This window comes from Sturnus vulgaris, chromosome 4 (assembly GCF_052056855.1).
Source record: "Sturnus vulgaris isolate bStuVul1 chromosome 4, bStuVul1.hap1, whole genome shotgun sequence".
In the NCBI taxonomy this organism is placed as follows: Eukaryota; Metazoa; Chordata; class Aves; order Passeriformes; family Sturnidae; genus Sturnus; species Sturnus vulgaris.
The window spans coordinates 60491691-60511425 of NC_142246.1; the positions used below are offsets into that span (position 1 = coordinate 60491691).

At 39.9% G+C, this 19735-nt stretch overlaps 2 protein-coding genes across 4 annotated transcripts in view; one reads left to right on the forward strand and one right to left on the reverse strand.

Moving 5' to 3' along the window:
- The window catches only part of ANAPC10 (anaphase promoting complex subunit 10), a 32393-nt gene extending 31838 nt beyond the window's left edge, over positions 1 to 555 (reverse strand). Inside the window, exon 1 of the mRNA XM_014880561.2 lies at positions 416 to 555. The gene's annotated coding sequence lies outside the window, so the exon portion shown is untranslated. The remainder of the gene's footprint in view (positions 1 to 415) is intronic.
- Positions 25 to 17913, forward strand: ABCE1 (ATP binding cassette subfamily E member 1). Of its 3 annotated transcripts, none has more exons than XM_088164066.1 (18): positions 25 to 382; positions 7090 to 7254; positions 7561 to 7646; positions 8161 to 8258; positions 8728 to 8845; positions 10672 to 10809; positions 10953 to 11022; positions 12106 to 12202; positions 13155 to 13244; positions 13785 to 13906; positions 14567 to 14788; positions 15210 to 15269; positions 15354 to 15412; positions 15586 to 15696; positions 15786 to 15928; positions 16027 to 16149; positions 17131 to 17242; positions 17490 to 17913. In XM_088164066.1, the coding sequence occupies exons 2-18, from the start codon at positions 7152 to 7154 to the stop codon at positions 17535 to 17537; spliced, it is 1800 nt and encodes a 599-aa protein (XP_088020192.1). In that variant the 5' UTR covers positions 25 to 382; positions 7090 to 7151; the 3' UTR covers positions 17538 to 17913. The 3 variants fall into 3 exon arrangements, with proteins under 3 accessions (XP_088020192.1, XP_088020193.1, XP_014736045.1); XM_088164067.1 differs by having other exon boundaries at positions 40 to 206; XM_014880559.2 differs by lacking the exon at positions 25 to 382 and adding an exon at positions 770 to 980.
- Positions 17914 to 19735: the final 1822 nt, after the last annotated feature.

The window sequence follows — 19735 nt, forward strand, 5'->3', positions numbered from 1 at the left end:
GGGCCGCCCCTCACACGGCGCCATGGGCGGGGCCGGCGGGAACGTCCCGGCTCCTCCGGGATGGGAGCGGGAGCGGCGCCGGCAGGTGCTCGGGGCTGGGTATGGAACCCGGGCTCCCGAAGTGAGCTCCTGGAAGTGCTTCCTCGCGGGAAGGAAAGTACATAGTCCCAGTGTGTCAGATGCAGACGACACGCTGCCCAGGGCAGGTAAAGGCCAGCAAGACTTTGGTGTCGTGGCACCAATCCGTGGGCATAATCATTATTGAGGACGGTATCCTTAGTGAGGTGATGGGCTCCCGAAAGAGAATGACAATTGTTCCCGATGGGAATGAAAGCACGTAGCCCCAGTGTTCCAGGTGCAGAAGACACGCTGCCCAGGGCAGGTAAAGGCTAGCAAGACCGTTCTATCTTGGTACCTTTCGCGTTGTATCAATCCCCGGGCGTATCCGATATTGGAGCTCGGTTCCTCACACCGAAACCGCGGTCACGAAAGGGAATGGCAACACCTTTCCTTGGCAAGAGAAGCACCCGGTCTAGCTGTTGCTGCTGCCCGCCACCACCTACCCAGGGGAGGCAGAGGCCAGCGAGACCTTTCCGTCCTGAGGGGCTCCCCTCAGAGCGGGGCCACCGATCGCGGGGCGGGCTCGGCGAGCTCGGGCGCCCCGGCCCGCCCCGGGAGGCTGCGCTCCCTCTTCACCGCCGCGCTCTAGGTCTCCATGGTGAGGAGGGCCGCCCTTTCCTCTCTTGCTGTCCCTGGCGAGGGCCGCCCTTCCTTTCCTTCCCTCCTCTCCGTGGCGCTGGCTCAGGCCCCGCCCTCTGGGCCCGACGGCCATCTTGGCCGGGTGGCGGCGGCGGCGGCGCGAGCACGTTGCGCGCGCGGGATCACCGGACGCCGTTCCCCCGCCGCGGCGCGAGGGCGCCGCGCGCGCTCCCACCCCTGCTCCCCCCGGCCCCGCCGCACCCCTCCCCTCACAGCTCCCGGTAAGTAACGCCGAGGGGCGATTCCCACCTTCCCTCACGGGAATGGAGGCGGTAGGGAGCGGGCCCCCCTCCTTACACCGTGCTGCCGGCCCGGCCGCCGCCGCTGAGCTCGGCCTGGGCGGCGGCCTCGCCCGATCCACCGTGGGAGAGGGGTCGGCTCGACCGCGCCCCGCCGGGGCCTCAGGACCGGAGGCTCTCGGGGATCGGGGCTCGCTGCCGGCGTGGGCACGGCCCGGGCCGGCGCTGCCTGCACACGCGGTACGTCATCCCCGGCGCCTCGGGTTTTGCGCCAGCTCCCCGGGTCAAGGAGCGCCGTCCCTGCTGCTGCTCCCGGCCGCGGGAATGGCTTCCCTGTGGATGCAGCGCGGGAATCCTCGCCTGCTGGCGGTGGCATGGCTCTGGGAAGGGAACGCCGGCATTTTGCTCCTGAGAAAACGGGGAGCTTCCTCCTCGGGGTGGGGGAGAAGGCCGTATTTTCCCTTCTTTTTGGGGAAGCTGATATCCACGTGGGTGCTTGTGGGGCGGTGAGGAGGTCAAGCCTTCTTGCAGGTGCGATAAGATAGCGGGGTAAGGCCATGTTCTCCGAGGCATGTGTAAAAACAAAAGAAGTCGGCAGGGCTTTTCTCAAGGACCATGGTGGTGTTTCCTGCCTGGAATGCACTTGGATACTTTACCTGCAAGTTCCTGTGATAGTTTTCACGCCCTAATTTAAGTTTTCTGCTGTGGTTCCTTGCATAAACCACAGTCCTAAACCAGTGGTCGTGAAATACTTTCATTACTTGGATTAGATGGCTAATTTCTGGATTTGTTCTCACGCATTTCGCTTCATGTTAAGGGGAAATGTTAAAGATTGAGTGATAATTAATACTGCTCAGCACAAGCTAAACACACCCACTCGTTGTGCAGCGTCAGTATATTTGACCATACTCTTTCATGTTAACATATTTTCTTATTCATGTCGTGTCTTATGAGTAACATAATGATTTAACACAGTAGAGAAATCTGGGCCATGTCAAAACTTCTTTTTTTATATTGCCTCCGTTTCTAAAACTAATGTCAAAAGCCTTAAGCATAGCCTAATTCTTGTATCATTTACTATTGTTTCTGCTTGGATACTTAGAGATGTAGTGATCTCCTATATGCAGTTTGAAAATCTGTTTTATCTTTCATTGCAATTTTCTTTAGGTATTCTACTTCCTGTCTTTCTTGTTATGGTGTGACTGTATGCAGTCATCACTGCTGATGAGCAGTGGAATTGAGAGGCACTTATTGAGCTCGTTTTCAATGGCAGCTGGAAATGCTGCTCGTTCTCACTTCGTTCCACAGCATTTCTCTCCGAGGTTTGATGCAGTGTAATTTTACAAAATGTTCACTGGTTTTGTGCAAAGTGACTAAAGCATGGCACAATTCTAAACCCAGACCTTGCCTTCACGTCTGTCATTGAATAGTCCCTAGTTCTGTTTCAGTCTCCATTTACTTTTAATGTTTTAATTTTTCTCTGAATAATTCAGTGCAATTACAAATCTTTCTCTGTCATTTTTGCCTTGACTTAGTAAATTATAATTTAGCTCTAATGCCTGTGAAATAAATAAATATTATTAATGCAAGCACATTGCGTTCTACAGATTGTACATTGCTGTTGCCTTCTGTGACAGATAGCAAGGTCTGCATGTAGGCTGCTTTTTTTTTTTTTTTGGTAATCTGGTGTGTCAGGGTATGCAGCAGCTGTGTCAGACTGCCTAAAAATGCTGACTTAGAATGCTTGTGATAACATGTTTTGTGTCTTACTTTTATACATGTTTAATTTTTTATATTAAATGACATAATTGAACATAATGGGCAGGTTTTGGCTTCAATAAATGATACTGACAGAGTTTTTAGAACTTTTTTTTTCTCTCTAGCCAGCAATTTTTAGTCATTCTCTCCTTCCTTCAAATGTGTTGGCAGTCCATTCTGGGAAGATTTTCTGCTGCCACACCATCACCATTCACTAATTCAAAAAACCACTTTATCCTAGTAGTTAGTAGCAAATTAATATTTTCATACTGTATTTTTTATTCTGTTCTTGCTGTGGAAAGGAGAAGCAGTCATGAAGTCAAATGCTTCTAAGTACCGGTTTCTCCTGCCCCTGAAGTGCTGACTGCACTGCTCAGTTACCGGTGTAACATTGCTGGGCTGTGTTCAGTGTCCTGAGAGTTCTACATTTGTTCTTGGAATCAGACCATCCTATTCCATATGTTAATTTAAATGCCACTCAACTAACTGGATGTAAATATGTAATTTGAGTTCAGTCTGGTTTTGAACAGTTTGTTTGTGACTTTTAAGTAGTTACTTTATTTTGTATACAGTTGTCATTGTAAACATCAGCACAGTCCTTGAAGTATTGCAGAAGTTACGGGAGTCACAATTGGTTTTTTTCTGAAAATGGTTAAGGCCACTAGAGAGTTTTGGATAAACTGACACTTCTGTCACGTAGATGGGAGCAGAGTGGGAGGAGTGTGTGTCTTCATGTTGCTCCTATTCCCTCCACCATGTACTCTAATAAATGCTTAGTGTACATACTTAATTCTCTGACCCCTTCAAAACTATTCACCACAGATGGTAGTGAATGTTACATTCTCCCATGTAAGTTAGAATTAGAACAAAACCCAAACTTGTGTTGTTCATTGCTTACCAACCACAGTCTGATTCAGCAGTCAGTGTAAATTTCAGTCTGATTATCCCGCCAAGACTGTGGAAAGCTTGCTGAGGAGCTTGGCAAGAAGTGCTTGTTTCAAGTCATATTTGCCTTGGTGTTTGAGAGCCCCGTCCCACTCTCCTGCTTTAGAGCTTCAGGCTAAAACTCAGCTGGAAGGGTGGGAGGGGAGATGGCCGGGCTGCTCTCAGCACTGCTCAGCAGGAACTTCCAGCAGGGTTTGAGGGGCTGGGGAGGGCAGCCTGCTGAGCCACAGCAGGTTTGGCTTCTGGGGCTCGCCTGTGCAACCCACACAACTGGTTCACTGCTGCCTACAGCTCAGGTGGAAGATCCACAGTGGTCTGTCTGCTCAGGCCTTGGAGAAAGGGCTGGCCCACGTTAGGCACTTCCCTTGGAAAACAGAGAGGGAATGATTCACCCCCAAATAGTCTTTGCACTGTAAACCACAGGATTTTAGTGAAAAGCACTGAGATACATTCCTTGGGAAGACATCTTTATTTGAAGTGATGACAACATCCAGTATCTGCCCCCAAGAAAATTACCCTCACTCAAGCACCTTTATACTCTTCAAAAATAAGGCTTTCAGTTTGTTATTTTCTGATGTATTAAAGTGAGAACTGCAGACTCATTATTCCATGCCTGTTGGCCTGGTCTACATATGCAATTTCAATTGTCAGCCCTACTTTGTCAGTCTGGTCTGACAATACAAAACTGTTTAATCACTTTTAATTTTTATTCCTTTTTTAAAAATATTCAGTCACTTATTTGAAAACATCAGCTGTGTTAATAGGACTTTCTGGCTTAGGAAATTTAAAATAGTAAAGAAAAACAATGAAATATAAGTAGAAACTGCCACAATAAGGTTGGCAGTGTGACTAATAGTTGTATTCATTTATAGATGATGAAGAATATCTTTTGACATTAGTTTAAAAATACTTTGGAAACTGAATAAAGGAATAAGACTACTGCTTTTAAAAGGAACCACTTAAAACATTTGTACCTATGGTAGTAATACAGTTAAGGATTTCGTAACATCTGCTTTTCTGACCTTTGCTGTTGGATGTCCATCTTTGAGATATTGCAGTAGTGTCTGGAGAATTCCTTCCAACTGAAATTGGAAGGGTAGAGTTTAACATGGTAAATGTGCCATACACCCATTTTATCTTTGTTCCTTCAGGAGTTTGCAAGTCATAACCTTTCTTCATCCAATAGCCATATGTAGTAAATATAGTCTGTAAACCTCTGCAGGATGCTTTGGTTTGGTGAAGCAAAGGTGAGCTGGACATGCAGCAGAAAAAAATTCCTTTAATTAGAAATGTTGGAATCCTTCGGATGCAACTGCACCTTTGCACTGTGTGGAAACCTGAAGTATTTCCAGACTCCTTCCCAGTTATATCATTGAACTGTTATACTGCATTGAAATGATTTTGAGCATGCATCATATGTAGGGCTGCCATCCCTTTATTTAATGAGATGGAAATGCTTTGTACTTTATGGCCTTTATTTTTACCAAAACAAAAGTGTTTGTCGTGTAGTATCTTAAAATCTTCCAAGAGCCTCATAATTCAGTCATCTTTGTTGTTCTGGAGCTGGAGGGAGTTGTCTTCAGGTGTGCCTTGTTCATAGGAATATAAGAGTCATTATTATTGTTATTTTCAGTATTATGAGTGAATATAGAAAAGGACATATAAAACACATTCCACCTTTTTATCTATTAGACGTAAATTTAAAATTCTCTACCCTTCCCTCCATTTGCTGCAGCTGTACAAAGTCCCACTACAATCCAGTACTTGTCAATGTACATTACAAAGAGCTAGGCAGGAAAAAGAGGGGCTTGTAGAGAGGAATACAAGTCATAATTTCACTTCCTTGCATGCATTTATTTGTGATTTCAGGGGTATTTAATCATCTTGTACTTCACAGAATTACAGAGTTTTTTAGGTTGGAAAAGACCTTCAAGATTGAGTCCAATCATTAATGGGTCCCTAACCTGTGCCCCTGAGGGCCACATCTACATGTCTTTTAAATACCTCCAGGGATGGTGACTCCAGCACTTCCCTGAGCTGTCTGTTGCAATGCTTGTCCATCTTTGAGTGAAGATCGTTTTCCTAACATCCAATCTAAACTTCCTCTGGCGAAATCTGAAGCTGTTCCCTCTTGTCCTATCTCTTGTTATTTTGGACTAGAGCCTGATTCCCACCTTGCTCTACCCTCCATTCTGACAGTTATAAAGAGTGATTAAGGGCTCTCCTGAGCCTCCCTTTCTGGGCTAAACACCCCCAGCTCCCTCAGCTGTTCCTCAGACTTGTGCTCCAGACCCTTCCCCAGCTCCACTGCCCTTTCTCTGGGCTCTCTCCAGCTCCTCAGTGCCTTTCTTTAGTGAGGGGCCCAGAACAGGACACAGCACTCGAGTGCAGCCTCACCAGTGCCCAGTACAGAGGGACAATCCCTGCCCTGGTCCTGCTGGCCACACTGCTGCTGACCCAGGCCAGGATGCCATTGGCCTTCTTGGCCACCTGGGCACAGCTGGCTTGTGTTCAGTCACTGTCACCAGCACCCCCAGGTCTTTTTCAACCAGGCAATTTTCCTTACAGTCTGCCCCAGTCTGTGGCACTGCCTGGGGTGGTTGTGACCCAAGGGCAGGACCCAGCTCTTGCCTTAGCGATCCTCAGCCCGTGGATCCAGCTTGGCCAGATCCCTTTGCAGAGCCTTTCTGTGTTCTTTATAAAGAGTTTTACTTATTTGTATTGAAATCTATTATAGGCATTGATACCATATTAGGAAATACAGAATGTAACTGTAGTTACTCGAATATTAATGAAATTCAAGATTAAAGAATCAAACATCATCATGAGTGTCTGCTCACATTGCCTGGTTTACTTTTTATATGCAATTACACTTTGAAATATGAAATTTACACTTTGAAAACTGGTTTACATTTTACACTGTTTTAATCCTATAATACAGAATATTGGCATATAGTTTGTAAATGTATATTCTAAGAATATCCTTGGAGTAATATTTGTAGTCACAATTTGACAGTGTGAACAAGGGTGCTTTATGCAAGGCAACTTGTAAAAACTAAAATTTGGAGCTGTATAGATTCTTATGTTCTTACTACAAGGTGCTTTTTCTGGAAACAAATCCATTTTCAGATATAATCACGATTTTATTTTTACACTGGAAAAATAGTAATGGGATGGAAAGTTGATGTTAAAAATTTGTGCAGTTGTCTACACATCAGTACTCTTGTTATTTGTATCTCTGCCTTTGCTCTGTTTGCCACGTTGCTTAAAGGAGGAAGAAATAAAATAATTTTGCATTTTTCATCTCTGCACTCCACTAGCAATAACTTATGATATGTGTGTTCTCTGTGCTGTCTCTTATGTTTCCTTTTATCTTTTTTTCTTTAAGGTCTGGAAGACTCCCACTACTCCTTATAATTGGTGTATGTGCTTAACGCTAAATTGTGCATTATGGCAGACAAATTAACAAGAATTGCTATAGTCAACCATGACAAGTGTAAGCCAAAGAAGTGTCGTCAGGAATGCAAGAAGAGTTGTCCTGTGGTTCGAATGGGTAAGAGATACAATGTAACAAAGTACTGAAGCAATTGGAGCCGTTTGAAATCAGTTTTAGAAGGAAGGAGCTTTTTATAACTGACAGGTTTTTGTCTGTCATTCAAGTTTTTGTTTTCAGAAAGCCTTTAGAAATATCACTAAAAGCATGAACAGGTCTTAGTATTAATGACACTTTTCAAGCCTTTGGATAATCTGAAGCTTCAGTGAACATTGATCAGTTGCAGTGTTCCTCTGTGGAATTTAGTAAGTAGGAATTCTGATTTACCAGAAACTTTACTGACCTTATCTTAATTTCTTTCACCAGGAAAACTTTGCATAGAAGTCACATCACAGAGCAAAATAGCATGGATTTCAGAAACACTTTGTATTGGTTGTGGTATTTGCATCAAGGTAAAAATTACTCTGCTTTATTTAAAGTACTAAATTTGCCTTATTTTGCTATTGTATTTAGTAATGCATACTGTAACTTCAAAAACCAGTGTTATTTCCTGGACTAATCAGACCAAGTTAACTTACTGTTTATAGAAAGTGAAGAACTGTGTCACTTGACTGAACTGATTGGGTTGCAAGGTCTGGGTTTTATTTGTGACTTTGTTTTTGCTTGGCTTTGTTTGGGTTTTTTGTTTGTTTGTTTCTGTAGACACCTAGCGACAGAAAGATGTTTTCTGTGAAAGGTGGAGAGTATATGTGGTGTGCCTTATTTGTATTGTAGACTGACAGTCTAAATTGGAGACTATTAATTTGAAAAATATGGTGTAGACCTTCCTTGGCAGGTTGGCCATGTAGAGGAAATCTGGTACAAGTCCATTTAAAAATATAAATGCACAGCTGGGTGCAGTACAGAATGTAGGCTTTTGGTAATAAATTTTGTGCAGTAATAGTCTATAATTTATTTCAATTCCAGAAATGTCCTTTTGGAGCCTTGTCAATTGTTAACTTACCTAGCAACCTGGAAAAAGAAACAACGCATAGATACTGTGCCAATGCCTTCAAACTTCACAGGTATTTTACTTTTCAAATATCAGTGTAAAAGAGACAAAAAAATCCGGAGTTTTTGGTGGCATAAACGTAGTGCACATCTAGATAGAGGGTAGTTTTCCTAACATCCAATCTAAACCTTCTCCTGTTGAAATCTGAGGCTGTTTCCTCTTGTCTTCTCTGTTACTTTGGAACTAAGTGTTCTTAGTTCTTGCACCAGTAGCTTTCTTTTGGAATGTTAGTTAGCATTTTTCTTATCAAATAGTATTATTATGAAATAGAGAATATTTTACAGAACCACTATTTAAAAACAGACTTCCCTTAAATATTTCCATTTTTAAGGAATTTGGTATAATTTAGATTATATATTGGCAAATTACCAAAGGCTGTAATAATCAGAAAGCCTGAAAATGGGTTGTAACATTTACTTGACCACTAAATGTTGGTGTGTGATGGCATAAATATGACACAGACTTGTCAATGTTTTGTGCAGGTTGCCTATCCCTCGTCCAGGTGAAGTACTGGGATTGGTTGGAACCAATGGTATTGGAAAATCAACTGCCTTGAAAATTTTAGCAGGAAAACAGAAGCCAAATCTTGGAAAATACGATGTATGTATCAGCAATAAAATAGAGTTAGCATTTTAGATAGCTGTGTTTATATTTTGACTGAATGTTTGTATCTGTGAATATGATCGATTTGTGGGGATGTTGGCACTTTGTCTATTGACAGCCAGTGACCTGCTCCACACAGGACCAATAGTAGAAGGTTGTTGCTTACAAAGGCTTTCTTGCAAATTATGTATGTCTCTCTAGGAAGATAAGGGTACTAATTGTAATTGCAACTCACAAAATATAAAAATCAGAGGTAGGTTTCTGCCCTGAAGTCATTCTTAAGGGCTTGGGGTTTTTAATGCCAGTCTTTTAAGAATGTCAGGTTTTTGTCCCTGTATAATTTATGTATTTTCATTAGGGATTTCCATAGCCCAAGTATTGGAGTTTCTTCTAAGTTACCTTTGTTTTTATCTGAACAGCTCAAGTGTCTATGAGCACTTACCATGTATCCTTGGGATCTCTTAGGCATTTTTATCTCTGATTCTTTTGAGGAAGATTTCTCATAAAGTATATTGTTACTGTAAGTTGTGGTACACTTGAATACTGAACTCTGAAAAAACTTTAATGTCTTCATGTTGCTAGTTACTTCAAAATAAGTCCTTTTGAGAACCAGACTTAAAACAACTTGTAATCTGCTGGTATTCATGGAAATTCATGATCCATTTTCCTATGTGTTTACTCCAAGTCAAACTGCATCCAGTGAGCAAAATATTTTACAAGGGCTTCTTTATGTAGCACTACTCCAAAGAGTGAATACATCTGAGAAAGGGCGTAAATAATAGCTATTAGGACTCCTCTTAGCAGTATTTCAGATGCTACTTTATTACCTTCAAATTGCACGGGGACAGTTCAATTCTGGTGCATATTCTTGTCCTTCAAGAAGCACTTGTAAGAACAAGTGTGTTAAAACTTTCTTCAGCAGTTTCTTTACCTGGAAAAGTAATGTTTTAATAAACTGCTAATTTCATGGCTGCTACCTGAAGCTGCAAAGAAATAATAATTTCCCAGCTACATTTTACATTCTCTTTCAAGTTTGGTTTATATTATTTTGTGGACTTTTTGTTTCAGGTGGTAGTATTGCAGAAATAGCAAAACTTTTGACTTTCTGAATGTGTACTTAATTGAATTACCATGCTTCCAAAATCAGACTTTGCTGTGAAGGAGCCATATCAATATGACCACAGAAACACGTGGTATGAATTGAATCTTCCATGTTGCTTCTGTTCTAAAACTGATGAAGCATTTCCTCTGTGTATTTGCTTGGTTTGGAAATATTACTGTGTCAGTCTGATTCCATACTGTTAATCATCAAATTAATTAACTCAGCACCCCTCAGAGTAGTGCAGTGTGCAAAGGGGGACTTTTCCCTGGGTGATTGCTCTGAACGGTTACTTTTATTTTGAATTGTCATTTTTCCTTTGTTTTCTCCTTCTGTTTCCTTGGAAATGTTTGCTAGAAGCAGAGAAGATTACCAGATTTGTTGCATCTTCTGTGCAAGTTTGTGCTTTTATCATTCCAGTCCTTTTCCTTTGGATCAGACAGCTAATAAGTGTGGTTACACATGTGGTTACATGCTGTCACTTTCCCCATGAAGTTGTTTCAGTAGCTACTTAACTGTGCAAATTAATTTTTTTTTTGAAGGCTAGTGAAACCTGGAAAAAAAAAAGGTCTATAAACTTTGTTCTTAGAATGTTTTTGGGGATTTTTTTTGTGTGTTACCTTATAAGCATATTCTTTTGCCTTATTGGTTGAAATTTAAAATTAGTGTTTCTTACTATGTTTTTGAATGTTATAAGTAAACCCAGGCTTTAATTTTGTCACAGGATCCACCTGATTGGCAAGAAATTTTGACTTACTTCCGAGGATCTGAATTACAAAATTATTTTACCAAGATCCTGGAAGATGACCTTAAAGCTATCATTAAACCTCAGTACGTGGACCAGATTCCTAAAGCTGCAAAGGTGAGACATTTCATGAGTTAATAGAAAGCTGGGAGCTTCTTCTATACTACTTCAGATGTGTTTAAGGTTGTATTTAGCAACATAATTCAAAACTATCTCAGATTTTTAATGTTGGTTGGGTCTTTTTATTATTTGTCATGCAGGGAACAGTGGGATCAATTCTGGATAGGAAGGATGAAACTAAGACACAAACTGTTGTATGTCAGCAGCTTGGTAAGTAATTTTGTATCATCAAATTTTAAAGCATTTGATAAGTTCATATTTACTGAAACGATCAAGTTATCATAATGTGATAGAATTTGTAAATTATACCAACTCCGAAAAAAGAGAAAAAGTAAAAGTGCTTTAGTGTAAAGCCCAGGGCATGCTGTAATATAAATAACACAAATAATACTTTCTGAGGGGAGACTAGTTGATACATAGTAATTAACAGAATCTAATGCAATTTCTGTTTTGTAGTAGGAAGTGTTTATTTTTAAATCTGGAAAAATTCCACTTAACATCTGCTGCTCTTGCTTGCTCACAAATGTGGCAAAATCTGAGCATCCCCCTCGGAAGAACCACTGCATGTGAAAAATGTTATCCTGATATACCACACTCCTCCCTAAAGCTTGTATAATCTAATTTTAGTGGGAATAACACTGACTTCTGAGATTAATGCAATTAATAAGAACATCTGCATAGTCCAGCCCTAGTAATGTTTTGTAGGTGTTTTGTATTTAGTTGTTACTAAATTTAGTCGTTTGTTTGTAAATTCACAGTGGCATTCTCATTGGTGGAACTGGGTAGTGAAGGTGAGGCTGCCATTGTGCCACCAAGAACGTGGGCTTTGAGTCCCATTTAATTTATTAGTGACATAATCTATTCTTGAAATGTGTTTGTTAAACTGCTTAGAAAATACCTGCTTTACCCATCTGCTGTAAGGTTTGAGGGACTTGATTTTCCTGAAAATCTGAACTCTTCAGACAGGTCTGACAAGTAACACTTTCAGAACTGGTATAGTTTCCTTTTAGGGCCAGAAATCTTTTCCAAATGTGTGGTGGAAGAAGAAACAGAAATGTAATCCTTCTGCATTATAAGCAGCAGTCATGAAACTAATGCTGCAAAGAAGCCTTAGCTTGCTGTGACTTTGTATTAGCAGTATGATACTGATGCTGCATAAAGTGAATGCTTATTCTGTGTTTTCTTTTCCTCTCTGTAGAATGTTTGCTATGTTTATACGTGTTTCTGTAGGTAATAAAAATATGGATTCTTGTGTTGGTTTTAACATACCTAAAATTAACCACTTATTTGCAGACTTAACACACCTGAAAGAAAGAAATGTTGAGGACCTTTCAGGAGGAGAACTTCAGAGATTTGCTTGTGCAGTTGTTTGCATTCAGAAGGCTGATATGTATGTTTAATTTACTTCTGTTACACATTACTTCTAATAATCTGTCTCAGAATATGGTCCTCAAATTTACATTTACTCTTAACAATAATACTTCTGTTTGAAATATTTAAAAATATTTAATAATGAGTAAATAATGTTTAAAAATTATTTGAAAAAACAACTTCTGCCAACTCATCAGCTGAAAGCCATATTTACTTCATATGTAATCTCTGGATTCCATATACTTTTATTTATCTGAGTAGAAATACTTGATTTCAGAAGCCAGTATTAGATTGCAGCATCACAACCTCATAATCTCTCCCTAATCCCACCTAAATGTATCTTGTTGGACAGCACACCTCCCTTAGCCTCTCTGAATGAGAATGGTACAGCTGCTTCCCCACTTCTTGGAACTTGAGTCCCTCTTCTTTTGTCTTGCAAGCAGGAAATTACTGTCTAATCCTTGTTGTTTCCTGACTCCTTGGGACCAAGAAAGCAAGATCAGAATAATTACAGGGTTCTGGTTTTTTTGCTTTCATGAATTTTTGGTTGGTTGGTTTTGCTCTGCATGGGCTGCTGTTCTTGATTGGTTGGTGTGAATTTCAAGTGGGTTTCCTTATTCAGTCTTCTGGTTTTGGAAGATGGCCTTCTTCTAGTCTTCTAAAGTATTTTTGCACTTTTCAGTTCATGTTAAATTTAAGGTAGCTCAGAGTGAATCCTAACTGCTGATTCTTGTAAACTTTCGATAACTTTGTCAGAACTTTTGGCAGAGTAATACTTAACTCACTTTCACATGACAGTCTACAGAGAATGAAGGCAGGGGTGCACAGTTCTCATTTTTTTGCTTCCCTTTGTCGTATAAATAATGATAATTTTTTATTTCCATGCATTTAATGGTTGAAATATTAATATTATGTTTGAATAAGTAGAAAGCTTGCATTCACTAAGACTTCACTCTTCCTTTTGGGATTAGCTTCATGTTTGATGAACCTTCCAGCTACTTGGATGTCAAGCAGCGCTTGAAGGCTGCCATTACTATTCGGTCCCTAATAAACCCTGACAGGTAAATACAAGCCTCAGATGTTTTGCCAGACTGTAATAATGTATGAGTGCTTACAGAGGGAAGAAACAATCAGTCCATCCCCTCAGAAGTGCTCACTTCTCAGTATGGTGCACTAACAGATGTTTCAAATACTCCAAATCAATTGTCCTGTTTGAAAATTTTGTAACAAGGATGGGAAAATATTGATGGTTACTTTTCACCTGAATATTGCTGTTTCATCCCTTTTTCACAAAGATTTTTATTTTCTTAAAGTGTGCTAAGTATTTTTCACTCAAATCAATCAACATCCTTCCATTTACTGTACATAAAGAAGTTACCAGTTTACACTAAAGATGACTTTCAGTTTATAATTCATGAATTTATTTTAAAAATGCTTGTGAGAGATTTGAACTCTCTCCTCTTTTAGTATAAAGTGAAGAAACCATATTATCTAAAAATCACGTTGATAGCTCTTGTTCATGCAAGACTAGAGTAAGAAAATACGAAAGAAAAATGTTTTGCATTGAAGTAAGAAAGCATCTCTCTGGCTCTGTTTTGCAGGTACATTATTGTTGTAGAGCATGATCTAAGTGTGTTAGATTATCTCTCTGACTTTATCTGCTGCCTGTATGGTGTGCCAAGCGCTTATGGTGTTGTTACCATGCCTTTCAGCGTAAGAGAAGGTAATTCTTGCCATATTTCTCTTTTTAAACATACCCAGAGAAGACAGCAAAATGCCAGTTGTATGCTGTATAAACATGTCCTCTTCCTGTTACAGTTCAGGATGAAAAAACTGTTTAATTTTTTGCAGAATTTCTGTGTTACATGATACTAAATTTGTAATTCAACCCAAAAGCCTTAATTATGAAATGCTCTTTTTGTCTTGCTATGGACATCATTTTGATACTTGCAGGTGTTTTGTAAACAGTGGAGTTACACAAAAGACCCTATAAGTAGTAGAGAAAGGGCAGGAGAGAGGTTGCACAGTACAGAGGTACGTAGTGTTCAACTGAATTGACCTCACTTGTAGTAGAGACTCAGTAAAAACTGGCTTTGAGAGAGTGGGCCCAACAGCAGGAGTTCCTTTAAACTCCACACACATCACTAACAGTGGGTTTCAGGAAGAGCTGCTCCAGCCATTCTGTAGTTTAGTAAGGCTTTTCTTCATTCAATTTGCATAATGTGCATATCTTAAAAGAGGAGGTCTTGTTGCTTCTTTTAACATAGCATTTAAAATTCAGCATTCTCATTACCTGAATGGAATTTACAGTCAGGAGTTGAAATTCATCTTGTTTTACTTTGTTACAGACCTCTTCTAATGATCTTTTTTCCTCCCATCATAGGCATAAATATTTTCCTAGATGGCTATGTTCCAACTGAAAATCTAAGGTTTCGAGATGCATCTCTGGTATTTAAAGTAGCTGAGACAGCTAACGAAGAAGAGGTTAAAAAGATGTGTATGTACAAATATCCTGGAATGAAAAAAAAGATGGGAGAATTTGAACTATCCATAGTAGCTGGAGAATTCACCGATTCTGAAATTATGGTGATGTTAGGGGAAAATGGTACGTGCAATTTAAGTTGCAAACTGCTTCTCTAGCCCTGACTATGCTCCTAAAGCCCTTCTTCACATTGGGAGCCAAGCTTCAAAATTACGGGGTTTCAGTCTGGTTGAGCTGCTTGTTTCCTGGTGAAGATATCACAACATGAGCCCCCGACAAAGGAGAATGTGAAGTTAATAAGTGTTAACAGTGCCACCGTGTTTTTCTGTTACCCCATTTTAAAAACTTAGGTGGCAGTTTAAAGATGTCTCTTCCATCTGAAAAAGAAAGTTATAGCAAATGCTGGAAATTAATGTATGAATTCTCAAAGCAGCCTAATTTTAAAATTTATTCTTTATTAAATAGTCTTCCTTGTTGTATCAGTGACCTAATTGTTAGAGGTCTAAATTACTGAAAAGTGATTAATGTGTAACTTTTATTTTAGGAACTGGCAAAACAACATTTATCCGAATGCTTGCAGGAAGACTTACACCTGATGAAGGAGGTAATGAGTTATACCCAAGCTGAAACCTATTTGAAGGATACTGGAAATTCTCTTGTTTACTTTCTTAATTTTGTCTTTTTATAGGTGAGGTCCCAGTCCTAAATGTCAGCTACAAACCACAGAAAATCAGCCCTAAATCAACGGTACATTTCAGCCTTATTTATTAAGTATCATGTTTGCTACAAAATGCACAGATAGAAATTGTTTTATGCCTATTTTATATCTTTATCTATTTTAGATAGATTTTCTTTTATTCTGTTTCTGCTTGTTTTCTTGTGGTGCATAAAACTGAATAGCAGCATTTTCCTTTTGCTAGGGAAGTGTCCGTCAGCTGCTGCATGAGAAGATCAGAGATGCCTATACACACCCCCAGTTTGTAACTGATGTGATGAAACCTCTTCAGATAGAAAACATCATTGACCAGGAGGTATTAATTGCTTGAATCAACATCCTCATTGTCTTAACTCTCAAGCTGTTTCTGAACTAAGCATGGCCTTGTTTCCCCCACACCATCAGGTGCAGACGCTGTCTGGTGGTGAGTTGCAGCGTGTGGCGTTAGCTCTTTGTCTGGGTAAACCTGCAGATGTTTATCTGATTGATGAGCCCTCAGCATATCTGGACTCTGAACAGCGTCTGATGGCTGCCAGAGTCATTAAACGGTGAGTACACATGGTGGGCAAGGAACTGAAATTTGCAGTAGTATTACAATGAGTTCACATTACTCTCTCTCTTCTTTTCTTTTTTCCCCTCATTTCAGTTTCATTCTCCATGCTAAAAAAACAGCTTTTGTGGTAGAACATGATTTTATCATGGCTACATATCTTGCTGATCGTGTGATTGTTTTTGATGGCATTCCTTCCAAGAACACACTGGCAAACAGGTAAGAGATTCACTGGAGCTACTAAGCAAGATTGTCATCCCTGCCTATGGAAATTTAAGCTGCATCCAAGGCTGTCCTGAGGGTTCTGACTTTTGTTTTGAATCATGGAATAGAAAATGGGATTGAGCCTCACTTACAGGCTGCCTAAAGCAGAGCTGGGGCAGGGTTGGAGAACATAACCAAACCTTCAAGAACTAGACTAGCCTTAGCAATTGCATGATGACTAAATAACAATCAGAAGAGATCAAGGAATGAAAAAAGTACCAACTGTAAACTACCCTTCTGAAAATAACTTTCAGATGTATTAAAGTAAAGCAGTGTACTAATGGTACCTATATACAGATGTAGTGACGGACTGGTCTTGATGCCAACATGCAGTGTGAATTGTTTTACTTTTTCAGAGCTGTCCCTTTTAATTTCTACTTTTGTTCCTGTAAAAAATTTCATGTAGGTTACAGAGAATTTTTGATGAGGAGCCTTATCAGAAACGAGCCTTTTAGAACAGTGAGTACTTGGCACCAGCCAGATGACGTAAACACATTGGTCTGCCATGTGTCTGCTACCCTGGCTTTGGTGGTGTTCCTTCCAAGAACACACATCCTGGAATTCAAAAATCACAATCATTCACTGATACTGAGAACATTGTGTTATGATCTTTGATCTCTGTTAGATTTTGCTTATGATGCAAGTGTTGGGGGTTTTTTTTCCCCCTTGAATGTAAATAAGTGTGCCAGCACACACATGTAGATACAAAATAAAAAGGAAGTAAGGATCACAGCTGGAAGCCACAATGAGATAGTACTCTCATCTTTCAGCAGCATCTGAGACAGGGTTTGACTAAAAATGTAGCACATCATGGTATATTAAATACAACTCACATTTGCATTTCCAGACTTGAGTGAGCTCAGGATGGAGATCAAAGTTGCCTGTAATCCTATGAACTTCTGAAAATGTAGCTAAAATATTCTTCTCTCTCAACAGTCCACAGACTCTTTTGGCTGGAATGAATAAGTTTTTATCTCAGCTTGAAATCACTTTTAGAAGAGACCCCAACAATTACAGACCAAGAATAAACAAACTCAATTCCATCAAGGTAAGAGAAGAGCACCTTTTTTACGGTACAGGAGCCATAATTGTTTAATACAAAGCCAGATTTTAAAATATGGAACAAAATGAAGATTGACAAGGTAGTTATGCTGTGCTGGGAAAACAGCATGTGAAACTAGTTAAGAGTAATAAGGGAAGCAGAAAGGCATTTAGAGAAGTGTCTTTTATTTCACTTATGTTCAAGTCTGCCAAAGACTAGTTCAAGTAATCGTTACCTTTTTTCTCTTCCCAAGGATGTGGAACAAAAGAAGAGTGGAAACTACTTCTTCCTGGATGACTAAATATTGAATCCCAGCATCTTTTTAACTGGCATCTAGACATGCATATTGGAATCTAAACAGCTGTGATGAGATGGCTCAGATCAGGTTTTAGAACAATTAATCTTTTGGAGCTTAAAATCTCATGCTGCATTTAACATCTGAAATAGTAGCAGTAAACATCCTAGTCTGAGTAAAACTGCCACTTTCTATATTTTGGTGACACAGCCCTATTTTCAGTGTAATAATTTCAAAATAGACCACCTTGAAATTGTGCAAATGGGTCTCCTGATTTTTCAAAATTTTAAGGGAGGTTTTCAATTCAATATATACTACTCATGTACCAAGTACTGACTGAACTTCCTCATTTTAAAATAAATCTTTGAAGCTCTTTTCTGTATAAGAGGGAAGTTTACTAAGAATGTCAATGCTACAGGAGCAACTCCTCTTAAAAAGGTTGAATCTCTCTGGCCGAGGGTTTCAAAAATAAAATATCCACCTAACTTACAACTCTTGCACGACACTGCAGAATTTCTTCAATTACTAATTCAGAATTTTGTATATTTATATGTCACACACCCTTTTCTCACACTGTAGCACACACAGAAGATGCAGTACAAAGAATGTAAAAGGAGGTAGCTACACCTTTTTTTAATCATCTGTCCCTGTGCATGGTCTCAGACCTAGTGAGACAAAAATAATCAGTGAAATAGTCTTAAAGAGATTAAAACATCCTTTCCATATATCCAGCTCTTCTGTGAAGTTTTTATAAGGCAGAGATGCAGGAATTACTTTTACCTAAAGTAAAAGCTTTGATCCTTACTATGACAAAAAAAAGTAAATAAAAAAATACCTTGTTAAAAACTTACTTCCATATACATTAAGGTCCTTCAGGGAATCAGAAGAAAAAGTGAAAGGTTCCTGCTTACTTAAGCAGACATGTAAAAACAACTTCCAGCTATGTATCTTAAACATAAGAAAGGGTATTTTCCATTCAACAGTTCTCTGCCTTCATTGGCATGTGAAAAACAGCATGAGAAAACATGGCTTTGTTTCTTGTTTACATTTTTGCCTCAGAAGCTACAGAAAGGAGTGAGAGTTTTTTGGGAGGCTTTTTACCATTCTGTGTGTTAGTAACATGGTTATTTCATAATTTTGGCAGTACTGACCATTACGTACACACGACCTCCATCTTGTAACAGCAATGCACCTGTACCACACCAGTAGTGGGACTCCCTAAAGAAGTGCAGGTATTCAATACATCCTTACACAACCACCCTGGTCAGACAAAAACTTCCTAAGGCTTACTAAACTTGTTCTCCTCTGCACAGCTTAATTCCCTTTGGACTGGAGTTGTGCAATCTTCTCTTAATCAGCTGTAATAAGGACAAGGTAAAGATAGGGTTCAGCTGTGTGTCACAGCTCATTATATGCTGAATATTACATACATTAACAGGAGGATCCTGCAATACAAAACATCTTGCCCCAGGCCAGAGGTTGGGCCAATCACTCTACTACTCCTTCAGCAAGAGGAAACCAGACTTACTTGATCAGCACTGGAGAAAATACATCTACACCTTCCAGTCCTTCACTGTCCTAGAGAAGCAAGGCAACGTAGGCCCAACTGAAAGAAGCTGGGTTTTAAAAGGAAATTCTAAAAGCACATCCCTCCCAGTTACTGCCATGCCTCTCTTCCCCAGTGTTTCCCAACAAATTTCTGTAGGAACTGTTACTGCCTTCATTCTTGCAACAGAGCTTGTGATGAACTACCTGCTGTAAGACGGAATGATTAGTGCAGTGACTGCTGCACAAATTCGGGGTACAGCAGGAGTTTAGAGTTTAAAATTCACCAGTAAACTGAACAAGCAGCCCTCTTTATGTTTTTGAAGGGAGTTGAAATGAACAGAGAATCACAGTGGTAACAACAGTTAAATCCCTCAGTGCTTGCTTCGTTCTCAACCTGAAAAAGTGAAGACTGCCTCTTTTGGATCCTGAATATATTTCTGAATTAAAAAGTATTTAGACGAAAAAAAGAAAAACCAAAAAGCTTCCAGCATGACCCCTACCCCTACGAACAAAAACTCCAAATTCAGTTTATGGCTTCTTTGTCTTTGCTGCTTGCTACAGCCTGTTCACCATTCTGCTGCTTACTACAACTGGCTCTGTAAGAACAACACTTCACTTAATGCCATTGCAAGAGGTTTAAATACATAAATATCATT